The sequence below is a fragment of the Pinus tabuliformis genome, chromosome 7 (assembly GCF_031772625.1).
Source record: "Pinus tabuliformis cultivar Carrire ecotype Pingquan chromosome 7, CPIR1, whole genome shotgun sequence".
NCBI lineage: Eukaryota > Viridiplantae > Streptophyta > Pinopsida > Pinales > Pinaceae > Pinus > Pinus tabuliformis.
In genome coordinates this window covers 1,645,110,480-1,645,135,640 of record NC_142293.1, presented here as the reverse complement: position 1 = coordinate 1,645,135,640, position 25,161 = coordinate 1,645,110,480, and the positions used below count along the sequence as shown (strand labels likewise).

The window sequence follows — 25,161 nt, the reverse complement described above, 5'->3', positions numbered from 1 at the left end:
ATGTATGATGGGGGGGAGATGGAGGGAGGTGGGAGAGAAGGGGAGAGAGAGGAAGGAGAAAGAGAGAGGACTTGAGAGAGAGGAGATAGAGAGGGGGAGATAGAGGTGGAGTTGGAAGAGGAAGAAAGACATAGAGAGAGAATGGTGGAGAGGGAGTGACATGGGGGAGAGAGCGAGAGAGAGAGAGAGAGAGAGAGTGTATGTTTTGGGGGTGAGAAGGAGAGACAATGAGAGATAGAAATATAGATGGGGCGGGGGAGGGGGTAGAAGAGAGAGGCAAAGAGAGGGAGGGAGGAAGAGGGATAGATGGGAGATGGAGATATAGATGGAGAGAGAGAGAGAGAAGGGGAAGAGATAGAGAGGGAAGGGAAGAGGGATAGATAGATGTATAAATAGATAGATATGGGGAGAGAGAGAGTGTGTGTGACATATGTTTAGGGGGTTGAGATAGAGAGAAAAATAAGGAAAGATGGAGGGAGGTATACATATAGATAGTAGGGGGAGAGAGGAAAGAAGAGAAAAATAGAGAAAGTTAGGGAGAGGCAGATAGAGTGCGACAGGGGAAGAGGGAGGGGAAGAGAGAGAAGGAGAGTGGGAGGAAGATAGGCACAAAATGGAAGGTGGAGAGAGAGGGAAGAAGAAAGAGTCTTAGAGAGACAAATAAAGACATAGAAGTTAGATTTTGAAAGTCATGAGTATTTTAGATTTCTAATCATATTTGATCACATGCACCATATGCATTGATTTCAGTGTAATGTCAATTTATAATTCTATTTAATACCTTACACTAGATGCATTGATTTCAGTGTTGATGTTGATTTCTACTCCTATTTTATTGCTTGCACATGATGCATTGGTTTTAGTGTAGATATTGATTTCAAATCCTATTTGATTGCTTGCACCAGATGCATTGATTTCAGTTTAGATGTCGCTTTCTAATCATATTTAATAACTTACACTAGATGCATTTATTTCAGCGTAGATGTTGATTTATACTCATATTTGATTGCTTGCATTAGATGCATTGGTTTCAGTGTAGATATTGATTTCTAATCCTATTTGACTGCTTCCACTAGATGCATTGATTTCAGTATAGATGTTGATTTCTAATCCCATTTGATTGTTTGCACTAGTTGCATTGATTTTAGTGTAGATGTTGATTTTTTATTTGATGCAACAGGATGTATGATGTACATTAATTTCAAATTAATGAGATTAATAGTGTATATTGATTTGAGTGTAAGCACATCTCTACCTCCTCCATCTATATCTCTATCTCCCATTATCTCTCATTCTCTATCTCTCTATCTCAGCCCCTAAACATACACACTCTCTCTCCATATCTATCTATCTCTCTATCCCTCCCTCCCTTTCCCCTCCCTCTCTCTCTCTTCCCCCTCTCTCTCTCTAACATTTATGATTCCATATCTATATCTCTTCCTCTATCCTCGTCTTCGCCTCTCTCCTCTTCACTCCCCCCATATATATCTATCTCCCATTGTCTCTCCTTCTCACCCCAGAAACATACACACTCTCTCTCAGTGTAAGCACATAAAAATTATTCAACCATAAATACAATACTTGAATTTTCATCCTAAATAAAATGTTTTCTTACCCCAAATGTTTTCTTCATGACACTATAAACTATTTATAATTGGGTACATTCTTATTATTCCCAATTTCCATCATTCAACATTGTAATTACTTTGCATTCAAACATGGTAATAGAAAATAACTCTCATTGAAAATTATTTGGGTTTAACACTCCATAAGTCACAATGATTGACTTTGGAGAAAACTACCATTAATATTGGAGAGCAACAGAGACAAGGTATGTTGTTTACTACAATAGCTTGAGTTACATATTTGAATGGTCTATGATTCCAACTACTCTTTTCATATGCGTTACATATTTGAATGGTGTATGATTCCAACTACTCTTTTCATATGATCAATACGAGAAAATGGAGAAAAAGTTATGTTGTTTACTACAGTAGCTCAAGTTAAATATTTGAATGGTCTATGATTCCAACTACTCTTTTCATATGATCAATATGAGAAAATGGAAAAAAAATAGTTATTGAAATGAAGATTGTTTGTAATTGACTATATTCTTAGTATTCACATTTTCTATATATCAAAATTCTTATGTTGACACTTTGCACTCAAAATTTTTGTTTCATTATTTTTCATCATTCAAGTTTCTAAGAGTCTCTCTCATCTCAACAAACTGAGGTAACTAATCAAATTTTAAATTAAATTGACCAAATTAATCTTAGACATATTTAGCATATTTAAAATGATCAAAATAATTAGATGTTCAACAAATTTTGTATGACCGCACGCCACTGAGACCAACCTAGATCCATCTTAACATCGGATCTATCAAACCTAGAGAGGGATCAAATCTCTCGAGGTGAAAATCTTTCCTCAAGTTTTGCACTCAAAAAATAGGTTTGCACCTCGAGAGATTTGATCCCTCTGGGTGCTTGATAGATCCGGTGTTAAGATGGATCTAGGCTGGTTGTAATTTTTTTTCAATACAGAGTCTCTCTAAATATTAATTTAATAACTTCTATTTACTTTATAAAGTGGACATTGATATATTTTATTTATGTTAAACATTGAAATATATTTTTTTGTTATTAATTTTTTCCTTTAAATAAATATTGTAACTCTTTATTATGCATTGAAGGAATGACATATCTCTTTCATATTGGGAAAGAGGAAAAATAATACATATCCATGGAATAAGATTTTTTTTTCAATTACTTTTTTAAACTTTCAATTACTTTATATAGCTTCCTCCCTATATATGAAGTTGATATTATTTACATAATATGAGCATTGACATAAATTATTTATCGCCCCCATTGAATTATTTTTTTCTTATTAACATATAATTTTTAAATGCCATGTGTTAATTCCATGTGTAAACTCCATATTCAGTGTGGAAAGAATTACACATCTTCCTCATACTAGACTATTCCTTCCAGATTTATCATGTGAATCCCTCCAAGTGCAAGCCATTCTTTAAAGGTTTCAATTAAAAAAGTTTTCACTTGGAGGGATTTAATCCCTTTTAATACATGATAGTTCCAAAAACAAGACAGATCTACATTGATTATTAATACACACAACATGTGTCAACTCCATGTTGAACATTAAAGAGATTACACATCTTCTAAGGCACCATTAAAATGTTTAAACTATAAGAATTTTTTTTTACTTTAAATCAAATATTTAAATGTACATTTTAAGTAAAATATTTCAATGTCATAATGTATGAATTACATAATATCAATTTTTATTTTTTTTAATGTGTCATTGAAGAAATTACATATCTATCATGCTAAGAAATACAAAGCACGAATACATGGAAATAACTTTTTATTCTCTATCTCTCTATATATAATATAATGATTTTAAAAGGGCATTGGAATATTTTATTTATGGTCAATATTAAATTTTCTGGTTATTAATAAATTTTTAAATATCATGTGTCAACCCCATGTTGAGTATAGAAGGAATTTCAAATCTTCCCCATGCTAGGCTGTAAAAAGCACCTTTAGGTTCAATGAGTTAACGTAAAATTGGACTCATAATTTATAATGAGTTAATGTAAAATTAAAGTTAATGTTATTGTAGCCTCTCCCTCTCTTCCAAATACTATTTATATTAAAAGGGCCTTTTGATCAGACCTAACATTCACTAAGAGTTTATCTTCATAGAATTTAAAGAAACACGTTAACAACTCAAGACACAGAGACATCTAACAAGGGTGAAGGGTGAAACTGTGACCTTTATAGACCATCATATCATTTTATACGACATGGTTTTCCTTGCATAATAATGGTAAACCACTAACATTCACAATAGTCAATTTGTATATGCATTGAAGAGCTTTGATAGTCCAATATGTTAGATAACATTTTTGAGATTATCTATGAAGACTAAGACTAAGTCATTAATCTATAATCCATAATCCATGAATATTAGTGAAAAATTACTTAATATCTCACGATTTCAAATAATTTAATTAATATATTGGATGATATAAATTTTATTCCTAATCCAGTTCACTTGATTTACCATCTCATTTACAAAATTAAAAAATATTTTTTTTTTCTCAATCTGTCTACTTCTATTATTATACAAAAAGATTCAAAAAGTTACAGCAAGGCCTTGGCCTTGAAAATCTTGCCATGAGGTTGACAATTAGCCCATATGAACACATTCCAAAAATTGGTGGACTTCCTTCTGTTGCGTCTTCTCCTAAGACCCGAAACATTGCTAAACAGGGACAAGCTGAGACATACAACCATTGCGCAGCTGTGCAACACTAAACAAGGACTTCCAGACATACAGACACATACAGTCGACACAGAGACATATAGACACATACTATGACCTGACACAGGCAAAATTGCGAGTTTCAAAAACAGAGTAATGTGCCTACTTCTTAGGCTGCCGAGAGCAGAATGCCATACAAGATTAGTCATCATCCGTAGTGTAGGGTTCCTCCACTACCCTGCACCCGTATTGCAAAGAGTCTTCCGAGTCTGAGCGAAGGACCACCGAGCCGGTTGGGTCTCCCTGAGCTGGTTCGCTTGGACCTGCAGGGGCAGCTTGGGTCACCAAGGAGGAGCTTCCCATGACCGGGCGTTGAGTATCAATTGGAGGCGCCATCCCTTGTTCTGGCGGAATTGCCGGATGTGCTGCTGCCTGGCCACTGAGATTTTCACAATTTTCTATAGTAACAGAAACTAAGAAAGTGGAATTGGCAAGAGTACAGGGGATACGATAACGAACTGTTGGATGCGCCGCATGCTCACACTCAGCCATCCTACCACGCCCGTGTCCTCTGCCTCTTCCGGCTCTGGTAACATGAGGACGGCTTTGCTCAGGTGCCAACTCGACCGAGGAAGAGGGGGAGATGGGGGCAGACCTCTGAGAGGTGGCACGTCCACGGGAGCCTCCACGTCTGCTTCCCATCCTAGGACGCTCTCTCGGCATTGCAATGTACAGAGGATTAACAAGTGAGCAGATACACGGAGGGGAGTGACTAACCAATACGTGAGCCCTTTGAGCTTGAGCCCAATGCCTGTGAAACACTCTCGTGCCTGAAACAGAGATGGAATTGGGCACTGTAATTGATTGACCCTGAGTTACCAACAGCACCGCAGAGGAGTGCGAAGAGGCTACAGAGGAATGCGAAGAGGCCGCAGAGGAATGCCAAGAGACCGCAGAGGAATGCGAGGAGGCCGCGGGAGCACATAGTTTTTGAAGCGCCATTGCACAATTAACCAAGAGGCGGATGGAGGAGTTAAAGACCAGCATTAAAAACCTTGCGTGAGACCAGCTCACCAGTTCTGCAAGGTACCTCGTGGCGTGCATGGGCTGACACCTGCCCATGTGAAGCGCCACCTTCGTACCATCATAGCATTCAAACACCCGCATCCGGGAACAAAATTAAAAAATATTATATCTTATAAACTATTTAATTAAATCTATAAAATTATTGTATAATTTAAATATAACTCTTAAGCTTGGGTAGTTGGATGGATTAGTTGTTATCCTCCTTACCGAGGTTTCCAAGTCTGGTAAGTTGACATGTTTTGGTGCATTGCTTCCAATACTTGAACACTCAAAAAGAATCACACTCAAAAGCTTTAATTAAATCGAAAGTCTCAAACTTCTACATACATTTCTACATCCTCTCACTCACTAAAAAACCTCTACATCGTTATTGCCTCATAAGCTCTCCTCAATTTATAGAGTTGGATTAGAACCCAAGTAGGTTCTAAATCCCTCAACAAACTCCAACAATATCTCTCATAATCCATAAAATATCTCATCCTATCCTTGATCCCTACATAAGAGCTAACTAATCCATAATCCTCTCAAACCTTCCACAATACTCTCAAATCTTCTCCTATTTACAATAATAATCATTATCCCTTAAAAACTATAGCAAAATACAATAAATAATTAAATCCTAGCTTTCTAAACTAACTCCTCTAATAATCAATTGACCGAGATTAGATGCTCCTACATCATATTTACATTCTGAAATAAAGTAATTTTGATGTGCTCTTAAGTGAATCTATATTAAAAATTAACCTAGTACTAAAAACATATCTCTCGCCTTCTCACTAAAAAAACTAACTTTCCTCACAAGTAATACTCAATACCTAAAATTTTATTTTTCAATATATATATATAAATAAAACTATATTACACATTCACATATACCAATGATATTTTTAAATAGGTGTACCACTTTGTAAATGTGACCCGTACCTTATCACATTAATTTCATACAAATCCATTGAAAAGACCTATATTTATCCAACCACCTAAAACAAGGTCCCATACCTCACTCTTGTCCCATAGATTCTCCATTTTCCCTTTAACGGTTGCATTGTTCAGTATGAACTTATTTTTGGCTCATATCTATGTTTTTGAAGGGCCATCTTACGACAATGGGGTCTTTTCACTTTTGCTTAAATTTAAGACACAGAGATATTAGGGTTGTCATGATGTGGAGATTTTTTCCCTTGACATTTTTAATTAATTATATATATATATATATATTAAAAGATGTTTCTGGTCAATACAATAGTAGATTTGAAAAAGCCATCGTGTAATATTTGTGAAAGGGATATATGATGTATTTTCAGATCGGCAAATAATAAGTTTAATTGACCTTTTATATGTATATTTTATTGAACTTTTAATATATATAATTCATTAAATATCAAATAATAACGATTAACATTAATTGATTTTTTTTTTTTAATTTCTAAAAATATTTTGAATAAATTTATTTACATAATACATTTTGCATATAAAATTTCAATGAAACATGTGTACATATAAAATTAATTAAATATACTATAACATTAATAATCATTAAATAAATTAACACTATAGGTTATTTTAACATAGATATTATAATAATATTTATTTAGATTTTTTAATTGTGTTTTTTATACTTATATTAATATTAATATTAATATTAAATTTGTGAAAATATATTAATATTAAATATGTGAATACATTTTATCGTGAAAATAGATTAATATGTGAAAACAATAGTATTTTTTATAATGTTTTATATTTGAGAAAGTTCTTATTTGATCTAAATTAGAACAAGTTTAGATTGGTAATAGTGAGTATTATATATATATAAAAGTGTAGTTTAAATAGATAACAATTATTTATATATAAAAGTGTAGTTTAAATAGGTGATAATTTTGTCTGGGAAAAAATGACTATGCAGATAGGATATTGATGAAATTGGAAATCTAAGTTATAGCTATTTAATTTAATATTTTTAGGTGCTACATTCCACCATTAAAAAATGATTTAAATATATTTTGAATTTTTTTTTACCAAATTCAGGTGAGAAGTCTAGATAAAATTGTCACCTATTTAAATAAAAAAATTTATTAATATAAAATAAATAGTCTACATAAAATTGTCACCTATCTAGATTAAAAAAATTATTAATATAAAATAAATCCAATTCCCAATAACATTGATAATCATTAAACAAACCAATTTAAAAAATACCATTCATAATTATTAAATTAAAAAAATATTCATTTATATTTATAAATAGCATTGTAAGACACTTTTCCACACAAAATTGAAACCAAAAATTTATATAAAATTAATCAAATATCCATTGATAATCATAAACTAACACCTAAATTTTTTTTTTTTTCAAAAGGTGGAAAAACCTATCAAACTCAGTTTTGTCAAACCAACAGTGAGGACAACCATCTCTGGCTGCTATCCGCGAAAACTAACACCTAAACTTATCATAAATAACTTGTTTATGATAATTATAAAAGGCAAATATATTATTTAAAAAGTTGAATTTATTTGAAGAAATAATGTCACCTATTCTTAACCCAACTAGCTCCCATTCCCGTTCACATCATGTTGTGTTTATTCAGAGTTGTGTATGTGGAGTGCAATGTACTTCTTGTAAAGTTGTAATTCTACTATGGAATAAATATGTGGCTGAAGAATGTTGTTGGGATTTTGGAAGGAGCCCTAGTAGATTTTATTCCACGACTCCTGCCTGTTCAATGGTCCCCATAATGATATTGGCCAGATACTCTGGGCCCACCAAGACAGCATTAATCTTAGAGGAATCCCAATTCTTGAGACCCGGAAAAACATGCTTATCCCATGCCTGTAAAATAATAGCCCTTAACATCGCCAAATTTAGTTGAGAAGATAGAGATTCCCCAAAAGGCCGCCATATTGGATGGACCCTGACGTGGACGTAAAAAGACAAGTATCCCACGTGTCGAGGAAAAGTCTAAGGTAAACCGCCCGCCAGTTGCCATGTGGCAACAACGTAGACTGGTGTGCTGGCCATGTGCCAAAATTAGCGGTGGACTAAACCGGCAGTACCGGCGTCAACGGCGTGGATCGCGGACTAAACGGGCAGTACCGCACCGACGGAATGAATCGGTAAATTTCAGATTCCCGTCTACAGACGGAGAAAGGCCGAAATCCTCCCTTCATGTGACGGATTTCCAGTCATACTCGAGGGGAATATTCTGGAAAGAAAGTTGAGGCCGTCGTGGCAAATTCCTCCCGTCATGTGATGGATGTCTCCAGTCTTGCTGCGTACGGGTAGGTGGATATTCTGGAAAGAAAGTTGAGGAGGCTACTTCATTCCGTGTTCGCTGGCTTCTTGACTTTGCCCGCCTCCTAAGCAACCATTAAAGAGACCACCGATTCTTTCCACGTCTCATGGTTTTGTTTGTCCTGTCAACTGCAACCCAATCAAACCCTTGCGTTGGGTGCGCTCTATTGATTCCACAATTCTGGGCTTCTTAGCCAGATTCGAGGTTTGGTTTGCGCAGAAATTATATGGTGGAAGGAAGATTTCATCCTGATTCTGACGAAATAGGAGGTCGGTCAGTTTTAGAATAACAATTCAGTTTTTCATTTATATGTGTATGTGAAACTTCTTGTCATCAATTCAATTCAGTTCCGTGTTTGTTTCAGATTAAACTAAGGCGGGACACGGAATCTTAGGATAGGAAAGTTGAGCGGAAACCATTTTGTTGGGTTGTTGTATGGTTCGTTACGGATTTGTGGGAATTCAGATTTCGATGAGTTGGGAAGTGGGTAGTAGATTTTAGTCCCGTTTTGCTGAATTTGGGACAGTGGGGGTTGGAATTTTAGTGATAGGAGTATTGGCATTCGAGAATTCATGGTTATGGCTACACCCATGGCTCTGTATGCAAGTACCCCTAGTTCAGTATGTTCAACCCCACATGCTTGCCAGAGCACCAACTCTTCTCTAACGGAATATGACATGCATTCCAGGCCATGTCCTACTGTTTCAAAGCCCATAGTTGGAGGTCTGTCCAGCTTGTTTGCCACTACATCTATCAAACATACCGCTTGCCTTGTGAATGATGGTTTGGATTCATCTTCTTTGTCGTCTTCCTTTTCCTCTGGATTGAGCAGGAGAGGATCCTTCAGTGAACTTGGCAGCTTCTGGCATGGTAGCAATGGAGAAGCAAGATGTGAGGAATTCACAAGCCATTATACTTCTTTAGCCTCCTCTTCCTTGAAGCTGAGAGAACAGCAGAGCCCCGTGTCGGTATTTCAAGGTCCCGTGTCTTGCAACAGCAGTCCTGCAAAAAGCTCACCTGGAAGAAATTGGTCCTTACCGAGGGAGAGGAGCGGGAATTCACAGCAGAAATGGGAAGGTTTCAAGATTCCTAGAGATAGCAGCTTCTCTTTTGTCCGCAGTGCGTTGGGTTCGTCCCTCTACTGCGAACCGACAAGCCTCACTGAAGATCTGCATATGTGCCCAGATCATAGTTCTGAAAACTCCCCCTTTGACGAAGAATTCACTTTCAATCTCGAAGGGAGTTTTGTAGAAGAAATCCAGGCTCAACGTGAGGCCCTTCACAAGTTTGAGAAGGGAAGCGTCATTAGTACTACAGATAGCTGGCGCCCTGATCCCTATGTCGATGAAATTCTAAGAGATGCACAGAGGAGGCATAAGGTTTTCAGCGATGAGTTTGTCATTAAAGCTTTTTATGAGGCTGAGAAAGCACACAGGGGTCAGGTATGTTGCCTAATTTCTCCCTGTCATTGAATAAATTCCTATACCCAGTCATGTTGATATACATACCTGAGTTAGAAGGGTTAGTTATAATCTATATCTTACATGAGTTGGAAGGGTTGGATAATGTCATATGGAGCATTAGATTATTCTTGCTGGAAGGTATCAGTCGGACTAAATATCTGATCATCTTTAGAATTAAATTATGCATCTGATCACGAGAATCAGTGATAATGCATTTGATTGCCTGAATTGTGCACTGTGACTAAGATTTAATCAAACAAAAATAATTGTCAGAACCTCCCATCAACTCAGTTTTGTTATTATTTATGTTCTGCGGAAATCGTTATTAGGCTTAACCTATATATTGACTTCGTTTGTTGTTTAGGTGAGCAAGTGGTGATCCATACCTTACACATTGTGTGGAAACTGCAATATTTCTTGCATCAATTGGATCTAGTAAGATTGTGGTGGCAGCCGGATTGCTTCATGACACACTGGATGACACACCGATGGACTATAAGCAACTGTGCTCTCTTTTTGGAAAAGGTGTTGCAGAATTGGTGGACGGGGTTTGTGATTTTTCTCCCATCCATACTATTTAGATATGACTGGCTTGAGCTTTAATGGAAAACAAATTCATGCAAGAATGTTTGAAATGGAACTGATTTATAAAACTTTAAAATCAATATCCGCTGAAAATTTATTTCTGAATTGGGTTCCATGTGGGGCTGCATGACTTGTCATTCTATCATTGGGTGACGGGTTCTCATTCTTTATTGTTTTAACGTGACTATTGCATTCTGTTGTTTTGAATATATTATTCTGCAATTCTTATCATCCAACAACTTGGACTCTCGATGTCTTTGAATTACCATCATTATTAGTGGGCTTAAATTATGCCATTGCAAGTTTCAGGTTCATTGTTTTATCATCGGTATAAAGAATCGGGTTAGCATGACATCCATACGTTTGCTAGATGTTTAAGGCCTTCCAAGTTTCCTTTCTTTTAGGTTCTAAGCTTGAACGGGTGATTTGATTCTTGTCAGACATTTAGGGTTTGCAATTGCTTTCTCTGTAGGATGGAGGCTTCCGCAGCGAAGACATATTGTAAATGTTTCATCTGTTTTATCTGGCTAAATATCTCTCACGCAGGAAAACCGGAAGAAACATTTACAAATTGCTCTCCATTTTCCTTTCCGGGGAGTTATAAAGTTAGTTCTTAGAAGCCCCCTTTATTTTTATTTTCAGTCTATACTTTGAATTTTACATGATATGGCCATTATTCTGTTGGAATATAACTCCTGTTCTTTGTTATATGACACACTTTCGACTCATTGTCCCATACTATTTACGAGTTTGTTGGTATTGGGGATATTTAGACTTGATCCCAGCTACCTATTTTATAGTTTTGGTCCAACTTCCCAAGTGGTTGTTGTCGTTAATTCCTGGGGAGATGTTGGGTTCATCTTCAGACCAAGTTTTGCGTTCATAATGTATGTATAAATGTACTTATGAACTCAAGGGATCTTTGAGTTTCCACGCAATTTTGTTGCATTCAAATTTTAAATTGGAACAGAACCATGCTTTTGTTCTGATTTGTCATCATTTTCCGGTATCCACAGGTATCAAAACTCAGTCAGTTCAGTAAGCTTGCCCGTGATAACAATACAGCTAGTAAGACTGATGAAGCAGACCGGCTTCATACCATGTTTTTGGCAATGATGGATGTCAGGGTGGTTTTGATTAAGCTGGCTGATAGATTGCATAACATGATGACCCTGGAAGCTTTACCATATCAAAAGCAACAACGTTTTGCAAAAGAAACATTGGAGATTTTTGCTCCTTTAGCCAACAGGCTTGGGATTTCGAACTGGAAAGCTCAGCTGGAGAATCTCTGTTTCAAGCACCTTAATCCACAGAAGTATCATGAGCTTTCTTCCAAAGTTGCTGAGGGTTCTAGGGAAGCAACTATTATGTCTGCAATTGAAAAGTTGGATGAAGCTCTAAGGAAGGCAAACATCCCCTATTATGTGTTGTCTGGCAGATCAAAGAGCTTGTACAGCATTCACAAGAAGATGTTGAAGTGAGTCTTCTCTTAAATCTTATTCATCTTTCATAAAATTTTCAAGTAGCTTCTTATTCGGATTCTGTTTCTTACTTCAAACTCGATCCAAGTTATTGCTGATCTGAATATTGTCTCGACTCCCAACTTGATTTCCAGGAAGAAGCTGAGCATTGATGAAATTCATGATCTCCGTGGTCTTCGGTTAATTGTCCTGAAAGAGGAGGATTGCTATGCTGCTCTGGGACTTGTTCATGAGTTGTGGCCCAGTGTACCCGGGAAACTAAAAGATTACATAAATAATCCAAAATTCAATGGGTATGATTGCCTTTTGAAGTCTGAATTAGAATGTCAGAGTCCGTCTTCTTTTCACTTTCTAGTTTATTTTTATTAATTTTAATGCTCTCCTTACAGTACTTCGTGAGATTAATTTCAAAGTTTTTCTGTATGCTTCCAGATATCAGTCATTGCACACCGTTGTATGCGGTGAAGATATGCTTCCATTAGAAGTACAAATTAGGACAAAAGAAATGCACCAGTCGGCAGAGTTTGGACTGGCTGCACACTGGAGATACAAGGAAGCTGAATCCAAACACTCTTCCTTCATTCTTCAGATGGTGGAGTGGGCAAGATGGCTGATAACATGGCATAATGAGACTATGGACATGAAGTTGCGACTTGCACGGAAGGATGCAGATTTTAGGCCTCCTTGCCCTTTTCCTTCTCATAAAGTTGACTGCCGATACGTTGATAAGCTTTGTGGACCACCATGCAGTGTGGATGATCCAATTTTTGTAATAACGATGGAAGATGACAAAGTGAGTGGTCCTATTGCAAACTCTATTTAGCACGTACATTTTAGCTTATCATGTGACTGTTTCCCAAAACATAGATGCAGATATGAAATATTTTGGGGCCATTTTGCATGCATGGTTAAACTAAAATAAAGTTGGAACTGATGTAGAGCAGTTTTGCACAGTATTCTGTAAGAGAATTCGGTTGAGGTTAAAGTGGAATAACTTCCATTAAAATATGCATTTTTTGGCAGTTGCTTAAAATTCCTTTTCATCTATTTCAAGAAATTTCATTTATCCCAAACTAGCCTGCAACTCATCTAATCTGATTTTCTAGAATTTCTCAGACCGTGCAAAGTGCCCAAGTAATTTATAGTTGATGATTACTGATTTGTAGAAGTTTTTGGATATTGTTTTGCAGATGACCGTGCAAGAGTTACCCCCCAATTCAACTGTGAAGGACTTGCTTGAGAAAATGAATAATTGCAATTCACCTTTTATATCGTATGGCGTCCTTATCAAAGAAGAGCTGAGGCCCAGACTGAACCATGAAACTGTCAGTGATCCTTATCAGAAGTTAAAAATGGGTGATTTAGTGGAATTGTCTCCATCAATACCAGATGAGTCTTTGACTGAATACAGGGAAGAAATAAGGCGAATGTTTGGTAAAGCAGATGGATGCATGAAGGAACGCGCTGAAATTCTAAGAAGAAAGTCGCAAATTGAAACTGTGCCATCATTTGTATAGTTATTACATATACTCGTCTATTTCTACATAAAATTATGCTTAGAAGATTACAATATAGAACTGTATGAGTCTTGCACATAGTGTACAGTGGTCAACTTCAAGGCTGTCATTGCCTGCTTCAACTAATCATTCTTTCCCTTCAAAATCTGGGTCATTATGTATAAGATTGTTAATCTTGGAGATTTTTTGGGAGGCAACTTCTCTTTTGAAAATAGTTCAAAAAACACGAAATAGTCTGAAGTATCAGTATTTTGTATATAAGTATTGCAACAATTTATTTTTGTCATTGAACTTTAGTCTTTATTTGATTGGACTTGCTTAATTTCAGTCTAGGTTGCCAAGACTTGTTTTAAAAGGTTTTCAATTTCGATCGATTGTGACTGGCTTGCAAATTCTTGTTTAAATGCCAGACCGAACTCTATACATTTTACAGAGGTGAACTGCACAGCTTAATGAGGAATGTGGAATGTGGAATGTTCATCTGTAGCCAATGAGCGAAATCATAAGAACATTTTGTGATAGTAAAAAATTGTAGTATACAGGTGAATTGCTTAGCTCAATGAGGTACGTTCATCTGTAGTCTATGAGCAAAATCATAAGCAAATTCTGTGATTAAAAAATTGCAAGTGGTCAGTGTGGACCTCTCAAAGGTGAGAACTCTAGTGTCTGATAAGCATGGACCTGAGATTTGTGTTCTGAGTGCCACAATTTCAAATCATTAAAATCAATGTCTTAACTAGTAATCAATCCACAATTATGTAGAATATTAGTAGAAACTAGAAATGCAAAGCAAGTTTATAGCAACGGGGTTTAATTTATATCAACGTGAAAAGGAGATTGTTCCATAGGGGTATTGGGTCATGTTGCAGGCCTTTTTTTTTCAATGAACGAGTGTATTGAGTGATGTTGAGTGATGTTTCCTGAACAATGATAAAAATCAAATGGAATGTGTAATGTTATATATATGTTTTCAAAATCAATACATCTTCATTCCTCTTAGTGAGCATAATAGAAGGCAAACCTATCATGCAGTGTATTTGGTCATCTTCACGGAAACCTTAGGTTGCTTCAATATCTTCTATTATGCAGTGTGTATTTGGTCATCTTTACTGAAACATTAGGTTGCTTAAATATCCTCCATAGAGGTCTTTTTTAATCCATTTAAGCCATGTTCCAAATTACTAGGTCAGTCACAGATCCCTCTTTTTTGGTTGACTCTGCCTTTCTTTTTGGGTTAACTGGACCTGTGGGATTCTGTGGTTGACTCTGCCTTTCTTTTTGGGTTAACTGGACCTGTGGGATTCTGTGGTTGACTCTGCCTTTCTTTTTGGGTTAACTGGACCTGTGGGATTCTGAACAGGAAGTCACAGTTCTCTCAAATAAAAAAGTTTTTTTTGTTCTCTTAAATAAAAAGGGTGTTTTTTTTTTAATCTAGGATAATTGGTAACTGGTGAGAGTTATCCTGAACAGACCCAGGATTTTCAATTAGGGCAGCTAAGCGCAACCTCGGCAAAGCTGGGGCTGGGTTTGATCACCGACTTGGGGATAAAACAGATGATAAGATGTGTGTGAAGTTCACCCAATGAATGTTGTGGATTCGTATGCTCTGCAAAGAGGCTTGGAGTTTGGCCAAAAGAGTGGGAACCCGGAACGAACTTCTTTCTTTTTTTCTTTTTTTTTTTTTTTTCTTTTTTTTTTTTTTGGCAATTATTTTAGTTAATTTGAAATTTTTAGTTTTTTTTTTTGAATTTATTCATACACTCGAAAATACATTTTAAACAACTTAAAGTCATAATCTTACTAAAAGTATATTAAGTTTTACTATTATAATTCGTAAAAGTTGATATTTTTTATGATGTTGAATTTATTTATACACTCGAAAATACATTTTACATTTTAAACCACTTAAAGTCATAATCTTACCAAAAAAATACATAAATACATAGCTAAATTCCGTTGAAAAAAATTCCAATAAAAATTAAAAACATTTACTCCGAAAATTAGACAGTAAGTGTCTTTTTATGTGTGAGGATTTAGGATTAATTGTGAACGCTATGACAAATAAAAGCATACCAAACAATGTGATGCGGACTTGGCCGTCCTATTAAACATCAAATCTTTGATTCTTATATTAAATCTTGTGTGTTTCTACTGGTTTGGTATATTTTTAACGGGTTTTGTATTTTTTGAATGTTATAATAAAATCTAGTACTTGCAAAGTGTGGAGTGTCAAGTACAGGTGATAGTTTTATGCAATTTGAGAAGGGCTCTCACTGTTTCTTCTCCACCGGTTTTCTATGATCAATATTGGGGTTTAATCTATGAAGTTGTGAAGATGAAAATGCATAATAAAATTATAAATGAAAGGTTTCAAAGGTTGTACGGAATGAAAGAAATGAAATGTAAAAAAAAAGTTATAATATATGAAATGAAAAAAAAAGCTATAATATATGAAATGGAAAAAAAAGTTATAATATATGGTATGGGAGGGAATTTTAAAAAACTAGAAAATAGAGGTTTTTTTTTAATGGCTGAGTTAATTGTTCGCTCTTTGTGGTGGTAAGGAAATAAGCATTTCATGTTTTTATTGTGGACTTGTTAGGAAGAATAACCAATTTATTTTTCCTTATTTGAGGGGAAGAAACTATTGGACATTGGATAAACCAACGCTCCCCATGTGTTTTGCGACATATGTGTAACTGTCTCTCATTGATCCATTATACTCTAGCATTGTGTTCGTTTATTAACACCTGTGGTTTTTGGTGTAACAACAATGTGATTCTAACAAGATCAAAGTCAAGGTCTCGAATTCGAATCACACCCGGCTCGCGCTGGGGGGGATTGTTGGACATTGGATAAACTAACGCTCCCTGCGTGTTTCGCAACATGTGCTTAACTGCCTTTTGTGGATATGTTAACTTTGGTGATGCGTTCATTTACTAACACTTGTTGGTTTTGGTGTATTGACAATCATGATTCCAACAGAAATCAAGGCCGACCCTGTCAATCTAGGTTCACCTTTTCTCTGTTTACATGGGAGCCCATGTCTCTAAAAGCTTCTTTCATCAAAATACGTAATTTACTGTATGTTCTCAATCGGCTATTTACTAGGGACGGGGAGAAAGGACAACTCCATTTGAAGATGTGAATTGGGACTTTAAACTGATGGAGCATAGTCATTCAGTTCTACTCTATAGTATAATATCGACTTGATGGTGTTAATTGGGACTTGACTTGATAGAAGCAGAGTGATTTCTACACTTTTCATTTCTACTCTACAATATAATATCGGATTGAAGGTGTTAATCGGGACTTGACCTGATAGAAGCACAATTATTTATACCCTTATTCATTTATATTCTACAACACATTATTGGCATTTAAGTTGAAAGGAAGTTTAAGGGCACTGCAAGTAGCTTAAGGGTACCACTTAAGGGCAATATAGGAAAATCTTATAGTGTATCATTCGTTCATCATTGTGTTCTTTTGTCTTCTTTTTCCTCCTTTCCAAAGGGGCACATTTTATAATCCTTTCATATGTTACTTCTTTTCTATCAATTTTGAATTATCTTTATATGCATCATAAATATTTCAAGTCATAATTCATAATAGGAATAATGAATAAGATGTAATGGAAGTAAACCAATTCTTAACTACTACAAGGCGTGTAGAGTTAAAATGGTTTACTTACTACATAATATTTAATATTTGCCTAGAATTAAAATTATACTACTAAAATGTGAATTCAGATTTCTCTATTGCAACTTGAAGCAGAACCTTTTTGCATAATCTTGACATACCAAACTACGTACCTTGTGATTTGATTGAGCTATAAGCATCCCCAACAATTGTAGTTGACCCAACATCTGTTGGCTCTTGTTGACATCCCTCTTCATAACAGGGACTTTCAAATTCTATTTAGTTGCTAAGGGTTCGGGTTAGCAACTAAGGGCTTTCCTAACACTCCCTCGGATGAATGGAGATAGTAAGCATGCTAGGATCTCCCTTGAGAAATCAAAGGTATGCTTGTAATTTGTAGAAAGAAAGGCTTAGGTGTAACATTTCATCAACCAGTGATTGGGAAATCATTAATGTTTGCGAATCACCTGATTGCTTGTACACAGAATATCTTATACTCTAGACATAAAATATCCAGAAGACAGATTGTAGCAAACCACTCAATCTGAATCAGAGTTTGAACACTGAACAACGCTAATGAAGAATATTTATACATGGAGATGAAGCTTCTGGATCGTCTAGATTGTCAGTGACAATGGCTTCTTCATGAAGTTAGGTGAACTCTCCAGAAGACACAAGATCCTACCTAATGCATTAAATGAGTTTGGTGAAAGGTTCGTTATAATTATTACAACCTTTTAACACTCCCCCTTAATTCCAACAATATGACAAACACACAAAATAAACTATAGCACAATACATAAGACACATACATATACTTAATTAACATTTATGTTGGTCTAAGTCTTAGCTAAGCTTACAACATAATTTTTATTTTCTACACAACACAACTTATTTCTACAAACATCAAATTTAGCCTTTCCAAGAGGTTTAGTGAATATGTCAGCCACATTTTCATTTGTGTTACAATATATTAAGTTGATTTCCTTTTATTGGACCTTTTCTCTTACAGAATGATATTGTGTATATATATGCTTTGACCTTGCATGATATACATGGTTGTTCACCAATTACTATAGGATTGTCCAATTTTATTACTATAGGTTCTTGTTGTGCTTCTCTGACATCTTCAAGTATCCTTTTGAGCCATATTGCTTCGCAGGTGGCACTACATAATGCGTTACACTGTATTTCAATTGATGACAAGGAAATTGTTGGTTGTTTCTTATTGCTCCATGATATAGCTTTGATCCTATACTGAACACGTATCCAGTGGTGGATTTCCTATCATTTGGATTTCCGGCCTAGTAAGAATTAGAATGACCTGTCAATGCAATATTACAATCATTAGTATATTCAATACCAAAATTGATAGCTGCCTTTAAATATCATAGGACCCTTTTTGTAGCTATCAAATGGCTTTCACGAGGCTTAGCCATGAATTGACTAAGTATGCTTACTGCATAAGCAATGTTTGGTCTAGTGGTAATGAAATAAATCAGGCTTCCCACTAATTGTCAATACAATGTTCCATTCACCTCTTTCGTTTTATCATCATTTCCCAATTTGATATTTTGTTCCAATGGAGTGCTTGCGGCTTTACATCCTTTCATATGAAATCTTTTTTGTACCTCATTTGTATATTTTCTTTGTGTGATTAAAGTGCTTCCATTATCTCGTCATACTTCAAGACCTAGACAATAATGCATTTGTTCAAGATTTTTCATTTCAAATTCCTGCGATAATTGTCTTTTTATATCTTTAATTAATTTAGCAACACTCCCTATTATTATTAGATCATCAACATATATACAGATTAATATTATATTTCCATTTCTATCTGACTCGATAAACAAATTAGGATCACTTTTACTTTTGTTAAATCTTCGCTGGAAGAAGAATTTATCGATTTTCTCATACCAAGATCTAGGTGCCTATTTTAGTTCATACAAGGCTTTCTTTAGCTTATAGACAATATGTTCTTGTCCCTTCTTTACAATTCCTTTTATTTGAACAAGATAAATATCCTCTTTTAATTCCCCATTTAGAAAGGTTGACTTCACATCTAATTGTTGGAAAATGTAACTATGTTCGGTCATCAATAATGTACTTGTCAAAAGAATAAAGAAAAGAATTATTATTATTATTATTGTGACTTATTAAAGCATGGGTTTCATGCTTGGGTCACCATGTTTTAGGTCAAAGTCCCCATTGAAGACTTCTAGGATTTATTCTGAGTCTATAGAATTATTGTACATTTAAAGAGAACTTTCTTGGACTTTTTAATTATATAAAAAGGTTAAGTACTGAGTCAAATATGAATTATGTAACCTCCACACCATGTCGGCCTAGAAGAAGATCAAGTCAGCCTAAGGACCCTATTCGACCCCACAAGGAGCTTATAAAAAGAAGCACATCGAATTCATTTGGAGCATCATTCAACCATCAAATTCGAATTCTCTTGTAGCTAGGAAGAAATGCAAAAATCTCTTGTTGTTGGGCAGAAGTGTGAAGTTCTCTTGCAGTTGGAAAAAGGTGTGAAGTATGTGTCCGAAAAGCTAAAGAGAATGCGAATTTGGGGAAGTCTAAGGAGATAAGGAAAATCAAAATTTTGGTCTCTCTCTCTCTTTGTTTCGTGTCCTGGATTGGGAGATTGAAGTCCTCCAAGTTTCACTGTTATCGGAAGCTTCTAGTTGCCGTAAGTTATTGCATATTCGAAGTTGTTGGGAAGAGGTCGAAATTCTGGGAGGCTGACTTGGTGTGGAGGAAAGGTCTTGTCTTGGTCTAGGGTGAATAGTCTCAAAGAATACTATTGAAAGGAAGAATTATCTTGACTAAGTTTTCCCCTTGAGGGGAGTTTTTCCCTGGCATGTGCCTACATTTGGTGTCTATTATTTTATGTGCTGATGCTTTTGGTAATTGTTTGATGAACTAAGGAAAGAAGATATAAAGAACCATAATAATAAGAAACATCACAAGTAATTATCAAGATCAATAAAAAATTTACTGGCTTTTCGATTTTCTAACATGGTATCAGAGCTTTGGTGAAGAAGGAAGAAAAAGACAATCTCAAGCACTTGATCCATTCATAGGTACTATCTTAGGGAAGGAGTCTATTATATTCAAGGAAGATGTCTAACTCAATCAAGGGTGAAAACAAACTTGAAGGAGCATCTAACTTCAGTTCCTGGAAGAAGAGGATTGACCTAAACCTCGAGAAGAACAAGGTGTTGGATTTGGTAAAAGGAAATGTAAAGAAGCCTACAAAAGAAGCCAATGATGTTGACAAAGTGAAATTCAGGGATTTAGAATTGGTGGCTATGACTCTGATGGTAGAAGGGATAAAATACAATCTTGTCCCATTCATAGCTAACATCGATCATGCTCAGGAGATGTATGAAGCCTTGTCGAAGTTGTTCACTATTAAGAACATTGGTCAAGTAGCAAGTTTGAAGAATGAGTTGAGGACTATGAAGATGACTAAAGAAGATATTGTGGAAACCTTCTTTGTGAAGATAGATAGACTCAGGGATGATCTCTTGGCCATCGATGAGATTGTTTCGAATTGGTGATCACTGCCCTATTAGGATTCCCACCCTCTTGGGGTGCATTTGTTGCAGGTCTCAATAGTTGGAAGGTAGCTCCCACCTTTGAAGAATTATGGACTACCTGTAGTCAATAAGAATTAAGGATCTTAATGGTTGCCAACCTTGAAGGAGTATCAAATGCTTATGTTGCTCATCATAAAGGAAAGAGATCGAGGAAGAAAGTTGACGTGTCCAAGATAGAATACTATCAATGCCATAAGAAGTGTCACTACAAAAGTGATTGTCCCGAGAATCCAAAGAATAAGAATAGAGGAATGGATCAAGCCAACCTTGCTATAGAAGGACTCTCAAAGAAAGTCAAGCCCGAAGAACCTGACATTAGGGACTTACAATATTAAGTCTTTTGCTTGTAGCTTTACATATCTTGTTTTATATGTTTTAGAATTTATAGGTTTTTAACATATTTTGGAAAATACATTTTTGTATTGTTTTAAGTTTGTAGGTTTCCCTCAAGCTTTGGAGGGATCCCCCAAAAAATCCCAAAGATAAGTATCTCATGTGTTTTCAGTTTTGGGTTCATGTATTCATTTAGTTTTGATTATATTAAATACTAATCACCTTTCTCCCTTTGTTGTCTTGACTAGGGAGAAAGAAGGAGCATCTCTCTAGACAAGGTTAATCAAGAAACAAAGGTAGGCTTTGAATACATTGATTGAAAGGATTATTCATTTGATTATATATTACTAACTATGTTATGACTAGTTGTATTGAATCTTAGTGATTCTTGTTTGGGTGATTCATCTCTTGATAAATCTACCCACCCCACACATATTCTTGATTGACTATGTAGAACCATAGGCAGGTTCTGGAAAACCCTAACCGAAGGGTATGTTATTGTGAATGTTTGAAACCCTAAATTGCATAGGGATATTGTGAAATGCTAGTTGAAGTGTTATTGATGATGTCATGTTTGGGATTTTGGTATGATCGAGAAAGCTTAACTTGTTAGGGTTGAGTGATAAGGTATAAAATCCCATAAACTTTGAAGTTTTGGTAATATAGGGTTTGCTATGTTTCTACATTGGAACCCTAGCTCATTAGGGTTTGGTGGAATGTGTGTTTTGCATTGGAACGCTAGCTCATTGGGGTTTGTTGGAATGTGTGAGAAAGACTCGTATATTGCCTTAGAAATGTTTTTGTTCATATTATGAAACCCTAGCGTAATCAAGATGATTATGTGTCTAACTCTTATTGATATTTGTGAAATTGGGTTTGACTAACACATGATATGAAATATATTTGCATAATGATGAAATCTAGGCATGTATAGATGTGTCCTCTTGGTTGAATCCCTAGCTTGGTCTAGGTTAGATGTATTAATGTTGTTGGACATATGATATGCTTATGAATGGTTATGAATTCCTACATATGTGTGCTGACCTAGTCATTGATGGTCATGCGTTTTAGGATTTGATGGAAATCCTTATCTAAAATTCTAGGATTATGATATTTGGAAATCTAGGGTGTTATAGCTAAACCCTAGTGAAGTTAAGCTATTTATTATGTGTGATATAACAATCCGAAATCTATTTAAATGATTGTTGGAAAATGAAAATCTAGGCTTTTACAATTAAATCCTAGTAATAACATTGTCTAGTGTGAAATATAACAATCTGAGATCTCTGTATTTAATGATTGTTGAGATTGTGGAATTCTAGGGTTTTGGAGTTAAACCTTAGTCAAAGTAAAATCTATGAAATTTGATGATTTGAGATCTATGTAAGATTTTGAGATTATGAAATTGGAATTCTAGGGTTTTGGAGTTAAACCTTAGTCGAAGTAGAAACCTCTGATATATGATGACTATATGATAATTTGAGATTTGCGAAAGATTTTTGAAATTTCAAGTTTTGGTTGAGATTGATGACTAATTAAAAATCTAGGGTTTGCAACTAACCCTAGTAGTAGCTAGTCATGTTAGTGATTGATTGATGGTTGATTGAAAATCTAGGCGTTGGAACTAACCCTAGTGGAAGTTGGTCAGGTTAATGACTAAGTTGTGAATGACTTTGATTGATTATTTTGTATGATATCTAGGATTTGTATGAATCCCTAGTGAGAAGTCTAACATATGTATTTTGAAGGGTTGTTAGATACTTTATAGACCTATATGTGTTTTTAATGTTTATAGGGTTTTCTATATGTTGTAATAAGGTATGTCATACCTTTGGAAGACACATTGAAACCTTAGATGGAATGAATGTTGTTATGAAATAGTTTAGGGTGTATAACAAAGTCCCTAGCAAGATGTTGAAGAGTATATGACTCTTGTTTGTAATTGAGTTTGGGTATTTGATATGTATAAAGTTGAAATGCTTCTGTGATTCTGATATGGCTAAACTCATGCTTCTATAGATTTGGTTGTACTTGTTATTTAAGTTGTGCAGGTACACAATCTTCAACTTGGTGAAGATGCTTTGATGAAACGGTTGGAAGCCACGAAAGGTTCTCCGATGTTGAAAAAGAATAATCTTATCTCCTGAAGGAATCATGAATATAAAGGATCTCCCTAAGATTAAGAGGGAGTCCAGATGAAGAGGTGCTTCCTAGTTGAGAGGGAGGGCATAGCTTGCTATTAATTGAAGAATGAATTTTGGAGGATATGTTGCTACATGACAAGTAGGAAGGAAAACATATGATTAGGAATATTCTGTCAAAGATTCAGTTGATAGTCCTACTATGGAAAGTTGAGAAGAAACATCAAGTTTTCTGAAAGACCCCGGAGGTTTGTATTTGATTATGTACATGTGAAAGTATATTATTGATTGGGGTTGTGTTTGTACAGGTGAATCTCTCGAAGTATTTGATAGCATGATGGCTATCAATCAGTTTGATTTGGAGAGATTGGTCATTCTTGATCTGCTGGATCAAGGGGTGTTGAAGCTTTGCGAGTGAAGCAATGTCTGGGAATACATCTGGTTGACACTTTGTGTTAATGTCTGAGTCCCAAAGTTGGCAAGGTGGTGTTAATCAAAGAGCTTTGTTTTGGATACACACATTGATTTTTGGGTTGATGGTTAGCAAGTAAGCTTGAGGGTACCTAAAGGGGTTGAAAGCTTGAGTCCATCTTAGTCCCACCTAGATATATTTCCTTGTTCAGGAATCCAGTCCATGGCATTGTGGTGCCTAAACTGTTGAATGATTGTTTGGATAGATTTCCCTGGTCAAGAATCTAGTCCATGGCATTGTGATGCCTAAAGTTCTTCATGGTTCATATAGTTTGAGATCTTCCATTATATTTGTACATTATGAATACCTCCCTAGTTAAGAGGGAGTGTTGGAAAATTTAACTATGTTCGGTTTTCAATAATGTTCTTGAGTCATCATGTAATGTAATTGTCAAAAGAATACAAAATATTATTATTATTATTATTGTGACTTATTAAAGCATGAGTTTCATGCTTGGGTCACCATGTTTTAGGTCAAAGTCCCCATTGAGGACTTCTAGGATTTATTCTGAGTCTATAGAATTATTGTACATTTAAAGAGACCCTTCTTGGGATTTTGAATAATGTAAAAAGGTTAAGTATTGAGTCAAATATGAATTATGTAACCTCCACACCATGTCGGCCTAAGGACCCTATTTGACCCCACAAGGAGCCTATAAAAGGAAGCACATCGAATTCATTTGGAGCATAATTCAGTCATTCAGTTCGAATTCTCTTGTAGTTGGGAAGAAGTGCAAAAATATCTTATTGCTGGGCAAAAGTGTGAAGTTCTCTTGTAGATGGAAAAAGGTGTGAAGTCTGTTGTGGGAAGCCGAAGTGAATGCGAGTTTGGGGAAGTCTAAGGAGGCAAGGAAAATCAAAATTTTGGTGTCTCTCTATCTCTCTCTCTCTGTTTCGTGTCCTGGATTGGGAGATCGAAGTCTTCAAAGTTTCACTGTTGCTGGAACCTGGCAGTTGTCGTAAGGTACTGCATAGTCAAAGTTGCTGGGAAGAGGTCGAAATTCTGGGAGGCTGACTTGGTGTGGAGGAAAGGTCTTGTCTTGGTCTAGGTGAAGAGTCCCAAAAAATATTATTGAAAGGAAGAATTATCTTGACTGTGTTTTCCCCTCGAGGGGGGTTTTTCCCTGGCATGTGCCTACATTTGGTGTCTATTATTTTATGTGTTGTTGCTTTTGGTAATTGCTTGATGAACTAAAGAAAAAAGATATAGAGAATCGTAATAATAAGAAACATCACAAGTAATTATCA

General features: G+C 35.6%; 1 protein-coding gene across 1 annotated transcript; it reads left to right on the top strand.

The window, feature by feature from the left end:
• Positions 1–8,683: 8,683 nt before the first annotated feature.
• LOC149254694 (putative GTP diphosphokinase RSH2, chloroplastic) lies at positions 8,684–14,021 on the top strand. The gene is made up of 6 exons (XM_089460213.1): positions 8,684–10,121; positions 10,505–10,683; positions 11,737–12,197; positions 12,336–12,494; positions 12,634–12,994; positions 13,392–14,021. The coding sequence occupies exons 1-6, from the start codon at positions 9,245–9,247 to the stop codon at positions 13,716–13,718; spliced, it is 2,364 nt and encodes a 787-aa protein (XP_089316339.1). The 5' UTR covers positions 8,684–9,244; the 3' UTR covers positions 13,719–14,021.
• The last annotated feature ends 11,140 nt before the right edge of the window (positions 14,022–25,161 follow it).

Coding starts and splice junctions, on each gene's coding strand:
- LOC149254694 (XM_089460213.1), top strand. CDS start 9,245: ATGGTTATGGCTACACCCATGGCTCTGTATGCAAGTACCCCTAGTTCA. Junction 10,684..11,736: donor TTGCAGAATTGGTGGACGGG/GTTTGTGATTTT, acceptor CGGTATCCACAG/GTATCAAAACTCAGTCAGTT. Junction 12,995..13,391: donor TAACGATGGAAGATGACAAA/GTGAGTGGTCCT, acceptor ATTGTTTTGCAG/ATGACCGTGCAAGAGTTACC.